Source organism: Stegostoma tigrinum, chromosome 2 (genome assembly GCF_030684315.1).
Source record: "Stegostoma tigrinum isolate sSteTig4 chromosome 2, sSteTig4.hap1, whole genome shotgun sequence".
NCBI classification, from domain to species: domain Eukaryota; kingdom Metazoa; phylum Chordata; class Chondrichthyes; order Orectolobiformes; family Stegostomatidae; genus Stegostoma; species Stegostoma tigrinum.
In genome coordinates this window covers 162,887,187-162,906,926 of record NC_081355.1, presented here as the reverse complement: position 1 = coordinate 162,906,926, position 19,740 = coordinate 162,887,187, and the positions used below count along the sequence as shown (strand labels likewise).

Below are 19,740 nucleotides of genomic sequence, written 5' to 3'. Positions count from 1 at the left end.
GTGGATAGCAAGATACTTTTTCCAAGAGTGGGGGACTCAATTACTAGGGGTCATGAGTTCAAAGTGAGAGTGGAAAAGTTTAAGGGAAATATGGATGGAAAGTTCTTTACACAGAGAGTGGTGAGTGCCTGGAATGTGTTGCCAGTGGAGGTGGTAGATGTGGGCACGATAGTGTCATTTAAGATGTATCTAGACAGATACACGAATGGGCAGGGAGCAGAGAAATACAGATCCGTGGAAAATAGGCGACAGGTTTAGTTAGAGGATTTGGATCAGCGCAGGCTTGAAGGGCCTGTTCCTATGCTTGTTCTTGTTCTTTGTTCTAATTTAGCTCTGAGCTACTCATAATTCCTTCAGCAGAACCTTATCCTTCGTTCTACCAAATTGACAAATGCAGAGAAATTGTGAATAAAGCCACAACATTCCACACTTTTGAACAAACAATGCTGAATAATAAAGATTTTAATATTATTCAGTTTTGCATTTTCCTCACCTACACATCAATGTGAAATAACCTGTGCAATTTAAAAGTCATTTTCAAATCACAGTATTATTGAGAAACATTGAAGAGAGTGTGGATGTGGAGGTGGAGGGTGAAGACATAGAATGAAGGATGCCTCTGGAATCAGTTCCTCATTCCTTTTTTATGCTTCTCTCAATTTCCTGCAATGGAATAAAATAACCCAGGTTAGAAACATTTCACTAGATGTACCTTGTCACCTGAAGTTGCTGCACTGGTAATAAATTCTTCAAAGTATCCTGAAGTGAATGGAAAAGTTGAGCCCATTTTGCAGTTTGCTCCAGACTTCATGGAACTATAGGCATCATCATTAGGGGATAGGAATAGATTACAAGAGCGTTAGAGTGATAGAACCTATACAGTACAGGAAGAGGCCATTCAGCCCAGCACGTCTGCACCAACCCTCTGAAGGACATCCCATACAAATGCAGCTTGCCCACACCCCTGTAACACCAGAGTTCCCATGGCTTATCCATCTAACCTGTCCATCTCTGCAGTATGGGATGAAACACACTCAGACACGGAAAGAACATGCAAACTGCACACAGTTGCCTGAGACTGGCATCAATCCTGGCAATGTGAGGAAGCAATGCTAACCACTCAGCCACTGCAGCCCCCATTGGTAATAGGGTTTACCAGAGGAGAAGTGATGCTGGACAAATCTTGAATTCTTTGAGAGTGTAACTGTTTGAGTTGATGGTGGTTGAGGGGGCATTGGGTATGGTTTATTTAGACTATCAAGAGATTTTTGAAAAAGTCAATGCAAAGAATAGTACAGCTCAGAACAGACCCTTTAATCCATAAAACAGGTTAGTGTGTAGAATTAAAGTGCTGGATTGGAATGATGTTTTGAGACAGAAAATTGGTTTGCACACAACATAGTAGCAATAAATGAGAAACAAGAACAGAAGTTGCTGGAAAACCTCAGGACTGAGGAAGAGTCACAGGACCTGAAACATTAACTCTGCTTTCTCTTCACAGATGCTGCCAGACCTGCTGAGGATTCCCAGCAACTTCTGTTTCTGTTTCTGTTTTACAGCATCCACAGTTCTTTCTGTTTTTGTTTAGTAATAAATGGGCTTTCTTTCTAATGCCAGGTAATGACTAGTGACATACAGGAGGGATCAGTGCCAGGACCCCAGTTATTTATAATATACACTAATGATTTAAAGTAAGAGAACGAGATGCAATAGCTTCAAGTTTACAGGTGACACACAGCTGAGCGGGGGAGAGGTGAGCTGTGAGGAAGATATGGAGATGTTGCAGTGTGATTTGGACAGGCTGAGTGAGTGGGTATATTCAGGACAGATGTCGTATAATAAGGATAATTGTGAGGAGGCTTGGGGACCGCTTTGCAGAACACCTCCGCTCAGTTCGCAACAAACAACTGCACCTCCCAGTCGCAAACCATTTCCACTCCCCCTCCCATTCTCTTGATGACATGTCCATCATGGGCCTCCTGCACTGCCACAATGATGCCACCCGAAGGTTGCAGGAACAGCAACTCATATTCCGCCTGGGAACCCTGCAGCCATATGGTATCAATGTGGACTTCACCAGTTTCAAAATCTCCCCTTCCCCTACTGCATCCCTAAACCAGCCCAGTGCATCCCCTCCCCCCACTGCACCACACAACCTGCCCAGCTCTTCCCCCCCACCCACTGCATCCCAAAACCAGTCCAACCTGTCTCTGCCTCCCTAACCGGTTCTTCCTCTCACCCATCCCTTCCTCCCACCCCAAGCCGCACCCCCAGCTACCTACTAACCTCATCCCACCTCCTTGACCTGTCCGTCTTCCCTGGACTGACCTATCCCCTCCCTACCTCCCCACCTACACCCTCTCCACCTATCTTCTTTACTCTCCATCTTCGGTCCGCCTCCCCCTCTCTCCCTATTTATTCCAGTTCCCTCCCCCCATCCCCCTCTCTGATGAAGGGTCTAGGCCCGAAACGTCAGCTTTTGTGCTCCTGAGATGCTGCTTGGCCTGCTGTGTTCATCCAGCCTCACATTTTATTATCTTGGAATCTCCAGCATCTGCAGTTCCCATTATCTCTAATTGTGAGGCTATCCACTTTGGGAGCAAAAACAGGAAGGCAGGTTATTAACTGAATAGTGATAGATTGGGAAAGGGGGAGGTGAAATAAGACCTGGGAGTCCTTGTGCACCAGTTGCTGAAGGTAGGTATGCAGGTGCAGTAGGTTGTAAAGAAGGTAAATGGTTTGTTGGCCTTCATTGCGAGAGGTTTCAGGTACAGGAGCAGGGATGCATTGTTGCAGTTATCCAGGGCTTTGGTGAGACCACACCTGGAATATTGTGTGGAGTTTCGATCTCCTTTTCTGAAGAAGGACGTTCTGGCGATGGAAGGAGTACAGTGAAGAGTTTATCAGACTGATGTACGAAGACACACTGGATTGGTTAGGATTGTATTGGAGTGGAGTTTATTGAACATCTTGGGGGTAGGGACACTTTAGAGTTTGATCATCACCAGCTCAGGAGCTCTCCCTTTTCTCCATCGCTTGCCTTTCTTTCAGTAGTTGCTATAAGCTGTGATTTTTAACTGCCTAGTGAACCAGCCACCGTGTTTGTTGCAAAATGGTGTAAGTTTGCAGAGAAATGGGATTGAATTGCAATGTTCTGCCCAGCATAAGAATCATCTCAACAACTCATTCATAATAACTCTGAAGTACCTTCCAGTTTTCCTTCATCCGTGACCTGCCTTTCCTAGTCTGTCTGGGAAGTGGGTGTCACAGGGTTGCAGTTTATAAGTGGATGTGGAAAGGTTTTTAAACTAAATAGTGGAAGCGGTGGGTTCAGTTTCTTGAGAAATTATGGACTAAGTTAAATCATAGAATCTCTACTGTGTGGATGCAGGCCATTCAGCCCATCTGGTCCACACCAATCCTCTGAAAAGCATCCCACTCCAACATTGAAGCAATGGGAATGCAAGTAAGCAGGAAGGTGTCATGTAATTACTGCAGATGGATTTCCACAGATTCAAGGGGTTTAAGGCCAACTGTCACTGTTTAGCGACTGGGATAAAGAAACGTACCTCTTGTGGTAGTGGGCTGTTGGATGCTGAGTTGAAGGAAGCTACACTCGAGTTCTTTCTGATTGGCGAGCCCTCCTGGGAGTGGGGCCATGTCTGATTCCCAGCTGATTTCGCCGTGCCAATTCTATAGCTGTCAGGTGCCAGGTACTTCTCCTTAATTTTAACGTTGGTCCGGCCTTTTACTGTTCAAATTAAAATACATTGTTAACAAAAAGAATCCTCCATTCTTACTGATGAAACAAGGGATAGAACATAGAACATAACAGCACAGTACAGGTCCTTCGGCCCTCAATGTTGTGCCGACCTGTCATACCGATCTCAAGCCCATCTAACCTACACTATTCCATGTATGTCCATATATGCAGATCTGAGAGAATCTGCCACCGCTGTTTTCTGTGTACATTAATGATCTAGCCATGAATAGGAGACTTGAGCAGTCAGTGTGCAGAATACATGAAAATTGTTGGTACTCTAAATAGTGAGAGAAATGCCTTAGACAAATGGAATAATGTAGACGGCCTGAACAGTAGAAAATGCAATTCACTCTTGAAAGTGAAAGGTGATGAATTTTGGGAGGACTGGCAAAGCAAAAAAAAAATACACAATGAGTGGTAGGACACTAAGAAGTACAAATGAGCAGACCGGGATGTAAATAAAAGGAGTCCATAAGACGTAGGAGCGGAAGTAAGGCCATTCGGCCCATCAAGTCCACTCCGCCATTTAAATCATGGCTGATGGGCATTTCAATACCACTTCCCTGCACTCTCCCCGTAGCCCTTGATTCCTTTTGAAGAATTTGTCGATCTCTGCCTTGAAGGCATCCAACGTCCCGGCCTCCACTGCACTCCGTGGCAATGAATTCCACAAGCCCACCACTCTCTGGCTGAAGAAATGTCGTCTCATTTCCGTTTTAAATTTACCCCCTCTAATTTTAAGGCTGTGCCCACGGGTCCTAGTCTCCCCGCCTAATGGAAACAACTTCCTAGCGTCCACCCCTTCTAAGCCATACATTATCTTGTAAGTTTCTATTAGATCTCCCCTCACCCTTCTAAACTCTAATGAGTACAATCCCAGGATCCTTAGCCGTTCATCATACATTAAACCTACCATTCCAGGGATCATCCGTGTGAATCTCCGCTGGACACGCACCAGGGCTAGTATGTCCTTCCTGAGGTGTGGGGCCCAAAATTGGACACAGTATTCTAAATGGGGCCTAACTAAAGCTTTATAAAGCCTCAGAAGCACATCACTGCTTTTATATTCCAACCCTCTTGAGATAAACAACAACATTACATTCGCCTTCTTAATTACAGACTCTACCTGCAAGTTAACCTTTAGAGAATCCTGGACCAACACTCCCAGATCCTTTTGTACTTCTGCTTTGCAAATTTTCTCACCATTTAGAAAATAGCCCATGCCTGTATTCTTGTTTCCAAAGTGCAAAACCTCACATTTACTCACATTGAATTTCATCAGCCATTTCCTGGACCACTCTCCTAAACTGTCTGAATCTTTCTGCAGCCTCCCCACCTCCTCAGTACTACCTGCCTGTCCACCTATTTTTGTATCATCGGCAAACTTCGCCAGAATGCCCCCAGTCCCTTCAGCCAGATCATTAATATATAAGTTGAACAGCTGCGGCCCCAACACTGAACCCTGCGGGACACCGCTCGTCACCGGTTGCCATTCCGAGAAAGTGCCTTTTATCCCAACTCTCTGCCTTCTGTCAGACAGCCAATCCACAATCCAAGCCAGTAGCTTACCTCGAACACCATGGGCCCTCACCTTGCTCAGCAGCCTCCCGTGAGGCACCGTATCAAGGGCAATGATGGACTGGAAAAAGTGATCAAAAGGCACCAGTACTGGATAGGAAAGAATCATGTGCACAAACAACGATTATTAATCCCTACCTGGCACAAAAATCAGAGGAGAGGTGGTTCAACCATGGTTTACCAAAGAGATTAGGAATAGCATTGGATGGAAAGAGGCGACATAGAAAATTGCCACACAAAGCAGCAACCGTGGGCATTAACAGCTGTTTTCAAATTCAGCAAAACAGGATGCAAAGATTTATTAAGGGGAGGAAATAGTTAAATTGCATAGAAGAAGCCTTTCAGTTCATTATGTCATGCTAGTTTATCTACATTAATCTCAATTTCCAGCACTTGGTTTACAGGCTGGAATGCTATGCTAAATCTCATTGTTGAGGCCATCACTGCTTCTCTTTAAATTTTCTAAGTTTTGGTTTGGAACTGCGAGCTGAAGTTGAGAATCAAACTTTGAACAGCAGCTTGTCTTAAAATAAAAGAATAAAAAAATTTGATATTTGCGCATGGGAACTGATCAGGAAAGGTAATTGCAGGCTTGGGCTGATGAGTGGTAAATGACATTCACACCACACAAATGCCAGGCTATGACCATCACCAATAAGAGACAATCTGACCACGACCCCTGACATTCAATGGTGTTACCATCACTGAATCTCCCACTACCAATATCTTGAGGGTTATCATTGAGCAGAAGCTCAACTGGACTCACCACATTAACACAGTGGCTACAAGAGCAGGCCAGAAGCTGGGAATACTGCAGGGAGTAACTCACCTCCTGACTCCCCAAAACCTGACCACCATCTACAAGGCACAAGGCAGGAGTGTGATGGAATACTCCCCACTTGCCTGGATGGGTGTAGCCCCAACAACACTCAAGAAGCTTGACACCATCCAGGACAAAGCAGCCGCTTGATTGGCACCACATCCACAAACATCCCACTCCCTCCACCACCGACGCTCAGTAGCAGCAGTGTGTACTATCTACAAGATGCTCTGCAGAAATTCACCAAAGATCCTCAGGCAGCACCTTCCAAACCCACAACCACTTCCATCCAGAAGGACAAGGGCAGCAGATACATGGGAACACCTCCTCCTGCAAATTCCCCTCCAAACTACTCACCATCCTGACTATGAAATATATCACCGTCCCTTCACCATTGCTGGGTCAAAATGCTGGAATTCCCTCACTAATGGCCTGGTGGGTCAACCCACAGCAGGTGGACTGCAGTGGATCAAGGAGGCAGTTCATCCCCACCTTCTCAAGGGGCAACTAGGGCCCAACCACCGATGCCCCCATCCCACAAATAAATAAAAAAAATCATCATTGATCTAAGAACAGTGCAGATGTTTCAGCATCACAATATGATTGGTCAAAGGGAAGTCATTGCTGGCCAGCCAATCATAAAGAGAAACCATAATTGAACTGGTGATGACTGACTAAATGGGTTTGTTTCACAGAAGGCTGCTTGCTTGGAAACTGCTGGACCAGAGAGCTGTGAGTTTTTACTCTATCAATCATTCTTCAACTAAATATAAAACCAGAATGTTACGATGAAAGAATCCCAGCTTATAAGAAATAAGTGAATAGTAGTTTCTTTACTCAGAGAGTAGTAACGGTATGGAATGCTTTGCCTGCAACGGTAGGAGATTCGCCAACTTTAGGTACATTTAAGGCGTCATTGGATAAGCATATGGACGTACATGGAATAGTGTAGGTTAGATGGGCTTCAGATCGGTATGACAGGTCGGCACAACATCGAGGGCTGAAGCGCCTGTACTATGCTGTAATGTTCTATGTTCTATTCCACAGAGCCTCCTGGAATGACGTGACTTCAGAATTCAAGCAAAATCCATTTTTAAAACATTTTTCATCCAGGAATTTTATAAAGACCTGGGACTCACATTTGAAACAGTTGTTGAACTGACCAGTTACAACACTTCTGGAATAATAGATTTCCTTTTAAATTTCAGAAGGTATTTGAGGAAAAGTTTTTCTCCTGGAGAGTGACAGCAGTCTGGAATGCACTCCCATGGCGGGCAGTTTAGGTGAGAAACCTCACAATCTTTAAAACGTCACTGGATGAGCCACTTGGAGCATCATAACATTCAAGATGTTGGGCCTAATGCCGGAAAGTGGGTCTAATACTGTATTTTTGCTAGTACAACCTTGATGGGCTGAAGGGCCTCTTTCATACTCGATGATTCTGTGAGAATTAATATTTTGAGTCCAATATGTTGTTAGCCAGAATGTAAAGGGTTCAGATAATGTAGACAAAGGGAGGAATTATGGAAATAATGGAATAAATTTCTATTCTATTGTTTACACCAAATCTGCAACGTTGCCTGGTCATGTTTCAGAGAGAGGCAATCTCATCAAAATCAAATAGAAAAAGAAGTATTTCCAGCCAAATTCCAGCTTAAGATCTAACTTGTGCAAGGAGAACATCAGCTCCGATCACAACACTGCAGCGAGCTCTGGGAATAGTGTGGGCGAAGGCAATAGTTTCAACATAGAACATAGACCAGTACAGCACAGCACAGGCCCTTCAGCCTACAATGTTGTGCCGACCTATTATCCTACTAAGATCAATCTACCCTGCACACCCTACATTTTACTATCCTCCGTGTGCCTATCCAAGAGTCGCTTCAATGTCCCTGAAGTATCTGACTCCACTACCACTGCTGGCAGCGCATTCCACACACCCACCACTCTCTTTGTGAAGAACCTACCTCTGACATCTCTCCTATACCTTCCTCCAGTCACCTTAAAATTATGCCCCCTTGTAATAGCCATTTCCACCCTGGGAAAAAGTCTGTGGCTATCTATTCTATCTGCTCTATCCACTCTATCTTCAGTGGGTGAAGATTTAGCGGAAAATATTCATCTCATGTAAAGTTTAGGATAACAATTGAAAATGAAATTAGTCAACTCAGAGAAAACAGCAAAATAAGGCCATTTGGCCATTTAACCCTGTTCTGTCATTCAGTTTGATCATTGAACTCAGTACCCTGTCTTCACTTTTAACCAATACCCTTTGATCCATTTAGGCTTTAGAACTATATCCAACTCCTTCTTGAAAACAAGTCAGTGTTTTGGCCTCAACCACCTTTTGTGGCAGAGAATTCCACAGGCTCCCTGCTCTCTGGGTGAAGACATTTCTCTTGATCTCAATTCTGATTGGTTTATCCTATAGCCTTCCACTATGACCCCTGGTTCTGGAGTCTCCACCACTGGGATAACCCTGCCTTTATGCCAGGAATAAAAGAATGACTAGAATAAGATTAGGGCCAGTCAAGGACAGTAGTGGAAAGTTGTGTGTGGAGTCCGAAGAGATAGGAGAGGCGCTAAATGAATATTTTTCATCAGTGTTCACACAGGAAAAAGACAATGTTGCCAAGGAAAATACTGAGATACAGGCTACTAGGTGGCATTCAGGTTCACAAGGAAGAGGTATTAGCAATTCTGGAAAGTGTGAAAATAGATAAGTCCCCTGGGCCGGATAGGATTTACCCTAGAATTCTCTGGGAAGCTAGGGAGGAGATTGTAGAGCTTTTGGCTTTGATCTTTATGTCATCGCTGTCTACAAGATTAGTGCCAGAAGACGGTAGGATAGCAAATGTTGTCCCCTTGTTCAAGAAGGGGGAGTAGAGACGATCCTGATAATTACAGACCAGTGAGCCTTACTTCAGTGTGGGTAAAGTGTTGGAAAGGATTATAAGAGATAGGATTTTTAACCATCTAGAACGGAATAATTTGATTAGGGATCATCAACACAGTTTTGTGAAGGGTAGGTCATGCCTCACAAACCTTATTGAGTTCTTTGAGAAGGTGACCAAACAGGTAGATGAGGGTAAAGCATTTGATGTGGTGTATATGGATTTCAGTAAAGTGTTTGATAAGGTTCCCCATGGTAGGCTATTGCAGAAAATACGGAGGCATGGGATTGAGGGTGATTCAGTGGTTTGGATCAGAAATCGGCCAGCTGTAAGAAGACAGAGAGTGGTGGATGATGGGAAATGTTCATCCTGGAGTTCAGTTACTAGTGGTGTACCATAAGGATCTGTTTTGGGGCCACTGCCGTTTGTCAAATTGTAAATGACCTGGATGAAGGCGTAGAAGGATGGGCTAGTAAATTTGCAGATGTCACTAAAACCGGTGGAGTTGTGGATAGTGCGGAAGGATTTAACAAATTATAGAGGGACATAGATAAGCTGCAGAGCTGGGCTGAGAGATGGCAATAGACAATAGGTGCTGGAGTAGGCCATTCGGCCCTTTGAGCCAGCACCACCTTTAATTATGATCATGCCTGATCATCCACAATCAGTATCCTGTTCCTGCCTTATCCCCATAACCCTTGATTCCACTATCTTTAAGAGCTCGATCCATTTCTTCCTTGAAAGTATTCAAAGAGTTGGCCTCCACTGCCTTCTGGGGCAGAGCATTCCATATATCCACCACTCTCTGGGTGAAGTTTTTCCTCAACTCTGTTCTAAATGGCCTACCCCTTATTTTTAAACTGTGTCCTCTGGTTCTGGATTCACCCATCAGTGGAAACACGCTTCCCACCTCCAGAGTGTCCAATTCCTTAATAATCTTTTACGCCTCAATCAGATGGATCATCCTTCTAAACTCAAGTGTATACAAGCCCAATCGTTCCAATCTTTCAACATATGATAGTCCCGCCATTCCGGGAATTGACCTCGTGAACCTACGCTGCACTTCCTCAATAGCAAGAATGTCCTTCCTCAAATTGGGAGACCAAAACTGCACACAATACTCCAGGTGCGGTCTCACCAGGGCCCTGTACAGCTGCAGAAGGACCTCTTTGCTCCTATACTCAATTCCTCTTGTTATGAAGGCCAGCATGCTATTAGCTTTCTTCACTGCCTGCTGTACCTGCATGCTTGCTTTCATTGACTGATGTACAAGAACACCTAGATCTCGTTGTACTTCCCCTTTACCTAACTTGACTCCATTGAGATAGTAATCTGCCTTCCTGTTCTTGTCACCAAAGTGTATAACTGCACATTTATCCACATTAAACTGCATCTGTCCACTCACCTAGCCTGTCCAAGTCACCCTGTATTCTCATAACATCCTCCTCACATTTCATACTGCCACCCAGCTTCGTGTCATCAGCAAATTTGCTAATATTACTTTTAGTACCTTCATCTATATCATTAATGTATATTGTAAACAGCTGTGGTCCCAGCACCGAACCTTGTGGTACCCCACTGGTCACCGCCTGCCATTCCAAAAGGGACCCGTTTATCACTACTCTTTGCTTCCTGTCAGACAGCCAATTTTCAATCCAAGTCAGTATTTTGCCCCCAGTACCAGGTGCCCTAATTTTGTTCACCAATCTCCAATGTGGGACTTTATCAAAGGCTTTCTGAAAGTCCAGGTACACTACATCCACTGGTTCTCCCTTATCCATCTTCCAAGATACATCCTCAAAAAATTCCAGAAGATTAGTCAAGCACGATTTCCCCTTCGTAAATCCATGCTGACTCTGACTTATCCTCTTATAGCTATCCAAATGAGTCATAATTTCATCTTTTATAATTGACTCCAGCATCTTTCCCACCACTGACGTCAGGCTAACCTGTCTATAATTTCCTGTTTTCTCTCTCACTCCTTTCTTGAAAAGTGGGACAACATTAGCCACCCTCCAATCTGCAGGAACTGATCCTGAATCTATAGAACATTGGAAAATGATTACCAATGCGTCCACGATTTCGACAGCCACCTCCTTAAGTACCCTGGGATGCAGACCATCAGATCCCGGCGATTTATCAGCCTTCAGACCTAACAGTCTATCCAACACCATTTCCTGACTAATAGAAATACCCTTCAGTTCATCCATTATCCTAGGTCCTTCAGCCACTATTACATCTGGGAGATTGCTTGTGTCTTCCCTAGTGAAGACAGAACCAAAGTACCTATTCAACTCTTCTCCAATTTCCTTGTTCCCCATAATAAATTCACCCGTTTCTTACTTCAAGGGCCCAATTTTAGTCTTAACCATTTTTTTTCTTTTCACTTATCTAAAAAAGCTTTTACTATCCTCCTTTATATTTTTGGCCAGTTTGCCTTCATACCTCATTTTTTCTCCACATATTGCGTTTTTAGTTACCTTCTGTTGCTCTTTAAAAGCTTCCCAGTCCTCCGGCTTCCTGCTTATCTTTGCTATGTTATACTTCTCTTTTATCTTTATAGAGTCCTTAACTTCCCTCGGCAGCCACGGCCGCCCCTGCCTCCCCTTAGGATCTTTCTTCCTCTTTGGAATGAACTGATCCTGCACCTTCTGCATTATATCCAGAAATACCTGCCATTGTTTTTCCAATGTCTTCCCTGTGAGGGTATTGTCCCATTGAACTTTGGCCAGCTCCTCCCTCATAGCTCCATAGTTCCCTTTGTTCAACTGCAATACTGATGCTTCCGATTCTTCCTTCTCCCTCTCAAACTGCAGGTTAAAACTTATCATATTATGGTCACTACCTCCTAATGGCTCCTTTACTTTCAGGTCCCTGATCAAATCTGGTTCATTGCATAATGCCAGATCCAGAATTGCCTCTTCCCTGGTAGGCTCCAGTACAAGCTGTTCTAAGAATCCATCTCAGAGGCACTCCACAAACTCCCTTTCTTGGGGTCCAGTACCATCCTGATTCTCCCAGTCTACCCGCATGTTGAAATCTCCCGTAACAACTGTAGTCATACCTTTGCAACAGGCCAATTTCAACTCCTGACTCAACTTGCACCCTACGTCCAGACTACTGTTTGGGGGCCTGTAGATAACTCCCATTAGGGTCTTGCTACTCTTTAAAATTTCTCAGCTCTATCCATACTGACTCTACATCTCCTGATTCTATGGTCCCCCCTCACAAGAGACTGAATATTATTCTTCACCAACAGGGCTACCCCACCCCCTCTCCCATTCAGTCTGTCCTTTCGATAGCATGTATAGCCTTGAATATTCATTTCCCAGGCCCTGTCCACTTGAAGCCAAATGGAGCTTAATGTGGACAAGTGTGAGATGTTTCACTTTGGAAGGAGTAGCAGGAATACAGAGTACTGGGCTAATGGTAAGATTCTTGGTAGTGTGGATGAGTAGAGAGATGTCAGTGTCCATGTGCATGTATCCCTGAAAGTTGCCACCCAGGTTGACAGGGCTGTTAAGAAGGTGTACGGTGTGTTAGGTTTCATTGGTAGCGGGATTGAGTTTCGGAACCATGAGGTCATCTTGCAGCTGTACAAAACTCTGGTGCGGCCGCACTTGGAGTATTGTTTGCAGTTCTGGTCGCCGCATTATAGGAAGGATGTGGAAGCATTGGAAAGGGTGCAGAGGAGATTTACTAGGATGTTGCCTGGTATGGAGGGAAGGTCCTATGAGAAAAGGCTGAGGGACTTGAGGCTGTTTTCGCTGGAGATAAGAAGGTTAAGAGGTGACTTAATAGAGACATACAAGATGATTAGAGGATTAGATAGGATGTACAGTGAGAGGTTTTTTCCTCTGGTGGTGATGGCTAGCATGAGGGGGCATAGCTTTAAACTGAGGGGTGATAGATATCGGACTAAAGTCAGAGGTAGGTTCTTTATTCAGAGAATAGTAAGGGCGTGGAATGCCCTGCCTGCAACAGTGGTAGACTCGCCAACTTTAAGGGCATTTAAATGGTCATTGGATACACATATGGATGGTAATGGAATAGTGTCGGTTAGATGGGCTTCAGATTGATTTCACAGGTTGGTGCAACATCGAGGGCCGAAGGGTCTGTACTGCGCTGTAGTGTTCTATGTTTACCATTTTAAGATATGTTAGAATTTGATAAGTTTCTATGAGATCTTCCCCAACCCACCACCATTCTTCTAAACTCTAGCGAATATCATCGTAACCAATCCAGTCTCTTCCTCATATGTCATCCTGTCATCCCAGGAATCAGTCTGGTAATCACTCCTTCCATTGCCAGAACATCCTTCCTCAGGTGTGGTCTCACCAATGCCCTGTATCAGAGGGGTGGCGATAGCCTAGTGGTATTATCACTGGACTGTTAATCCATTTATTTACTTGAATTCAAGAAAAATTCAGTGCTGAGTGGTGTCCTGCTGGGCTCTGTTCTTGGGCTTCTGCTCATTGTAGATTTTATAAATGACTTGGATGAGGAGGTTGAGGGGTGGGTTAGTATGTTTGCTGATGACACAAAGGTTGGAGGTGCCGTTGACAGTATCGAGGGCTATTGCAGGCTGCAGCGAGACATTGACAGATTGCAGAGTTGGGCTGAGAAATGGCAGATGGACTTCAACCTGGATAAATGCAAAGTGATGCATTTTGGAAGGTCGAACTTAAATGCTGAATATAGGATTAAAGGCAGGATTCTCGGCAGTGTGGAGGAACAGCAGGATCTTGGTGTTCAAGTGCATAGCTCCCTCAAAGTTGCCACCCAGGTGGATAAGGTTGTTAAGAAAGCATATGGTGTTTTGGCTTTCATTAACAGGGGTATCAAGTTTAAGAGCCACGAAGTATGCTGCAGCTCTACAAAACCCTGGTGAGACCACACTTGGAATATTGTGTCCAGTTCCTGTCGCCCTATTATAGGAAAGATGTGGAGGCTTTGGAGAGGGTGCAAAGGAGGTTTACCAGGATGCTGCCTGGACTGGAGGGCTTGTCTTACGAGGAGAGGTTGACTGAGCTCGGACCTTTCTGTCTGGAGAGAAGGAGGAAGAGAGGTGACCTGATCGAGGTGTACAAGGTAATGAGAGGCAAGGATAGAGTCGATAGCCAGAGACTTTTCCCCAGGGCAGGATTGATTGCCACGAGGGGTCATAGTTTTAAGGTGTTAGGAGGAAGGCATAGAGGAGACGTCAGAGGGAGGTTCTTCACCCAGAGAGTTGTGAGCGCATGGAATAGTTTACCAGTGGTAGTCGTGGAAGCAGAGTCATTAGTGACATTTAAGCGACTGCTGGACATGCACATGGACAGCAGTGAATTCAGGGGAATGTAGGTTAGGTTATTTTACTTTTGGATTAGGATTATTCCACGGCACAACATCGTGGACCAAAGGACTTGTACTGTGCTGTACTTTTCTATGTTCTATGTAAAAATATCTGAAACTAAGAATCTAATAAACAAAGAACAAAGAACAAAGAAAATTACAGCACAGGAACAGGCCCTTTGGCCCTCCAAGCCTGCTCCGATCAAGATCCTCTGTCTAACCTGTCATCTATTTTCTAACGGTCTGTGTCCATTTGCTCCCTGCCCATCCATGTACCTGTCCAAATATATCTTAAAAGACGCTAACATGTCTGTGTCTACCACCTCCGCTGGCAACGCATTCCAGGCCACCACCCTCTGTGTAAAGAACTTTCCACGCATATCTCCCTTAAACTTTCCTCCTCTCACTTTGAACTCATGACCCCTAGTAATTGAGTCCCCCACTCTGGGAAAAAGCATTTTGCTATTCACCCTGTCTATACCCCTCATGATTTTGTATACCTCAATTAGGTCCGCCCTCAATCTCCGTCTTTCTAATGTAATTAATCCTAATTTACTCGACCTTTCTTCATAGCTAGCACCCTCCATACCAGGCAACATCCTGGTGAGCCTCCTCTGCACCCTCTCCTAATGATAACCATGAATCCATTGTCGATTGTCAGAAAAACCCATCTGGGTCACTAATGTCCTTTAGGGAAGAAAACTGCCATCCTTACCTGGTCTGTCCTACATGTGACTCCAGACCCACAGCAATTGTAGTTGACTGTCACCAGCCCTCAGGACAGTTAGGGATAGACAATAAATGCTTCCTGGTCAGCAACACCCTCATCCCATGAATGTATTTGCAGCTAGACATCCCTGCTCCTGTACTTAAATCCTCTTGCTATGAAGGCTAACAACCCATTTGTTTTTTAACCTGCTTATAAAGAGTCAGCATGGAATTCTAAAAAGAAAATCATGTTTGATTAGCTTGCTGGAGATTTTTCGAAGAGGTGACAGTCTTGTTGATACCCTCCAGCAGCACAGCACTCACTCAGTGGTGACCCTCCCAAAGTGTGGTGCTCCCTCAGAACAATCCCTCCAACATTGAGGCACTCCCTCAGCCCTGACTCTCTGACAGCACAGCTTTCCCTCGGCCCTGAATGGGTGAAATAGTCCTGTTTACCTATGTTTTTGAATCTTTAGTAAGAATGGTCACATCTGTGACTCCTACCAACCTCTGCAAGGATCATTCTTCACGAGGAACTCATCAAGTGGACTCCATCCTCCTCCCACTCGCACCATAACTGTGTGGCGGAGAATCCGTACCATCCTCAGTTGCTGAGAGTCACCAAACTGCAAAAAGATGAAGAACATTCGCCAATGTTGAACTCCCCTCTCACAAGGAAGGATTCTCAGTTCCATGAATATGAACTGATTCTGGTGTGATTCACACACAATGCCTTTACCAAGCACAAATGCTCTGTTACTGTTAGAGGTTAAATTTGTCTGGGTTCATTCACAACCTGGAGTGAGCCTTCAACCCTGCGACTGCTGGAAGAATCTGTTCAATTCTACCAATTAATGCAAACTGTCATACTCACCAGGATAAAACCACAAATAAAACAAGGTGGGCCTGACCTTCCAGGTGTACCAAGCCTTCGTCAGTTGCTATCTTATGTGAGAATGTTCAGATCTAGGCTTAGCACCCAGCTAATTGCCTTGAAGCAAATACACAACCAATTCCACTGAGTCATCTTGGGCCTGGAAAGAGTGGACTTACGAGGCAGTGTTTATAAACGCAGCATGAACTCTCTCAAGTTTAGAAAGGTAACAGTGACCTCATCAAGGTGTTTGAGATGATTAAAGAGTTTGATAAAGTTGATAGTTGCTTTCTATTTACTCTGAAGTGGGGAATCTAGGAAATGAGGCATTCACTTCAGGACAGAGCCAGGCCTTTCAGGAATAAAACACACAAACTTGCAGCTTTGGTTGTAATCTTCAACTCGTCTATCGAAAAACATTTAGAACATTACAGCACAGTACAGGCCCTTCGGCCCTCGATGTTGTGCCGACCTGTCATACCGATCTCAAGCCCATCTAACCTATACTATTCCATGTACGTCCATATGCTCATCCAATGACGCCTTAAATGTACCTAAAGTTGGCGAATCTACTACCGTTGCAGGCAAAGCGTTCCATTCCCTTACTACTCTCTGAGTAAAGAAACTACCTCTGACATCTGTCCTATATCTTTCACCCCTCAATTTAAAGCTATGCCCCCTCATGCTCGCCATCACCATCCTAGGAGAAAGGCTCTCCCTATCCACCCTATCTAACCCTCTGATTATTTTATATGTTTCAATTCAGTCACTTCTCAACCTTCTTCTCACTAATGAAAACAGCCTCAAGTCCCTCAGCCTTTCCTCGTAAGACCTTCCCTCCATACCAGGCAACATCCTAGTAAATCTCCTCTGCACCCTTTCCAAAGCTTCCACATCCTTCTTATAATGCAGTGACTAGAACTGTGCACACTACTCCAAGTGCGGCCGCACCAGAGTTTTGTACAGCTTCACCATAACCTCTTGGTTCCGGAACTCGATCCCTCTATTAATAAAAGCTAAAACACTGTATGCCTTCTTAACAGCCCTGTCAACCTGGGTGTCAACTTTCAAGGATGTGTGTACATGGACACCGAGATCTCTCTGCTCATCTACACTACCAAGAATCTTACCATTAGCCCTGTACTTTGCCTTCCGGTTACTCCTACCAAAGTGCATCACCTCACACTTGTCTGCATTAAATTCCATTTGCCACCTCTGAGACCAGCTCTGCAGCTTATCTATGTTCTATGTTCTATGTTCTATCTGCTGTAAAGTACTTTCAGTTATCAAGCCTCCACAACTCTCTGGGCTGGAGAATTCCAGACCTCACTACTCGCTGAGAAAACAAATTCCTTCCAGCAGACAATTGACGGAGGAGCCATTGTCATACAGAATAGAACAGACTACTGCAAGGAAGTGTACCGACAACTGAACAACCAGGAATACTACAGACAGCCACCTGCCGATCCGACCAAAGAACATAAGAACTAGGACCAGGAGTAGGCCATCTGGCCCCTCAAGCCTGCCCCACTATTTAATAAGATCATGGCTGATCTTTTTGAGACTCAGCTCCACTCACCCGCCCGCTCACCATAACCCTTATTTCCTTTACTGTTCAAAAGGTTATCTAGCCTTGCCTTAAACAAACTCAGCGAGGTAGTTTCAACTGCTTCACTGGGCAGGGAATTCCGCAGATTCACAACCCTTTGAGTGAAGAAGTTTCCCCTGACCTCAGTCCTACATCTGTTTCCCTTTATTTTGAGGCAATGCCATACCCATTAACTGAACAGACTGGTCAAGAACTTTGTTCCAGACCTTCAGAGTATCCTGTGCACTCTCATCCCTTGTCCTTCTCACTCAGAAGACTTCTACTGCCTTCCAAAAGAACTGAGTGGGAGCGGTCGCACTGCACTCTGGGAAGGTGAGTGAACTGATATATTTGGGCAGTGGCTAAACCTGAGAAACTACATGTGTAGTGTGTCCCAACTATCCTCCTCGAACAAAAAACAAGATCCTAGTGTGTTGAGAAGGTAAGGTTTTTCTTTTCCTTTTTTTATTGTGTGATGGTAAGTAGAATGATAGGAATTTTTTTTTGTTTCATTTATCTATTATTTGATATTATAGTAGGACTAAGTTAAGCTGAAGAGTAAAAATGGGAGGAGATCATAGACCCATGTTATGCTCCTCTTGCTCATTGTGGGAGCTCAGGGACATGGCTTTCCACAAAATTCAGCAGGAGCTGGGGAATATGGATTGGGAGCAGCTGTTTGAGGGTAAATCCACATTTGATATTTGGGAGGCTTTTAAAGAGAGGTTGATTAGAGTATAGGGCAGTCATGTCCCTGTGAAAATGAGGGATAGAAAGCGCAAGATTAGGGAACCATGGAAGACAGGTGAAAGTGTGAGACTAGCAAAAAGGAAAAAGGAAGCATACATAAGGTCGAGGACACTGAAAACAAACAAAGATTTGGAAGTGTTTTTGGGATCCTTAAGGGGGAGGGGGAGCAGCCCCAAGTCATGATCCACATAGGCACCAATGACATAGGTAGGAAGAGAGATGGGGATTTAAGGCAGAAATTCAGGGAGCTAGGATGCAAGCTTAGAGCTAGGACGAACAGAGTTGTTGTCTGTGGTTTGTTGACCATGCTAGTGAGGCGAGGAATAGGGAGAGAGAGGAGTTGAACATGGGGCTACAGGGATGGCGCAGGAGGGAGGGTTTTGGATTCCTGGATAATTAGGGCTCTTTCTGGGGTAGGTGGGACCTCTACAAGCAAGATGGTCTTCACCTGAACCAGAGGGGTACCGATATCCTGGGGGGAAGTTGACTAAGGCTATTCGGGTGGGTTTAAACAACTTCAGCAGGGGGATGGGCACCAAAATTGTAGTTCGAGTACAGAAAAAGTTGAGAGTAGGGAGGTCTGAAATAAAGTTTCAGGGACACAAGATGGCACCGGCAAGCAAGAAGTTGGTTTGAAGTGTGTCTACTTCAATGCCAGGAGCATCCGGAATAAGGTGGGTGAACTAGCAGCATGGGTTAGTTCCTGGGACTTCGATGTTGTGGCCATTTCAGAGACATGGATAGAGCAGGGACAGGAATGGTTGTTGCAGGTTCCGGGATTTAGATGTTTCAGTAAGAACAGAGAAGATAGTGAAAGGGGGGAGGTGTGGCATTGTTGGTCAAGGACAGTATTACAGTTGCAGAAAGGATGTTTGGGGACTCGTCAACTGAGGTAGTATGGGCTGAGGTTAGAAACAGGAAAGAAGAGGCCACCCTGTTGGGAGTTTTCTATGGGCCTCCAAATAGTTCCAGAGATGTAGAGGAAAGGATAGCAAAGATGATTCTCGATAGGAGTAAGAGAGACAGGGTAGTTGTCATGGGGGACTTCAACTTTCCAAATATTGACTGGGAACACTATAGTTCGAGTACTATAGATGGGTCAGTTTTTGCCCAGTGTGTGCAGGAGGGCTTCCTGACACAGTATGTAGACAGGCCAACAAGGGGCGAAGCCACTTTAGATTTGGTACTGGGTAATGAGCCCGACCAGGTGTTAGATTTGGAAGTAGGTGAGCACTTTGGTGATAGCAATCACAATTCTGTTATGTGATGGAAAGGGATAGGTGTATACCACTGGGCAAGAGTTATAGCTGGGGGAAAGGCAATTACGATGAGATTAGGCAAGATTTAGGGAGCATAGGATGGGGAAGGAAACTGCAGGGGATGGAAACATTAGAAATGTGGAGCTTATTCAAGGAAAAGCTCCTGTGTGTC

General features: G+C 44.7%; 1 protein-coding gene across 1 annotated transcript in view; it reads right to left on the bottom strand.

Annotated features, from left to right (window-relative positions):
• Window positions 1-478: 478 nt before the first annotated feature.
• Window positions 479-19,740, bottom strand: part of macf1b (microtubule actin crosslinking factor 1b) — a 271,098-nt gene continuing 251,836 nt past the window's right edge. The window contains exons 25-27 of the mRNA XM_059641183.1: window positions 15,606-15,723; window positions 3,570-3,751; window positions 479-663 (exon numbers count right to left, since the gene is read on the bottom strand). Of these exons, the coding sequence (XP_059497166.1) occupies window positions 634-663; window positions 3,570-3,751; window positions 15,606-15,723 (330 nt within the window). The 3' untranslated portion in view covers window positions 479-633. The remainder of the gene's footprint in view (window positions 664-3,569; window positions 3,752-15,605; window positions 15,724-19,740) is intronic.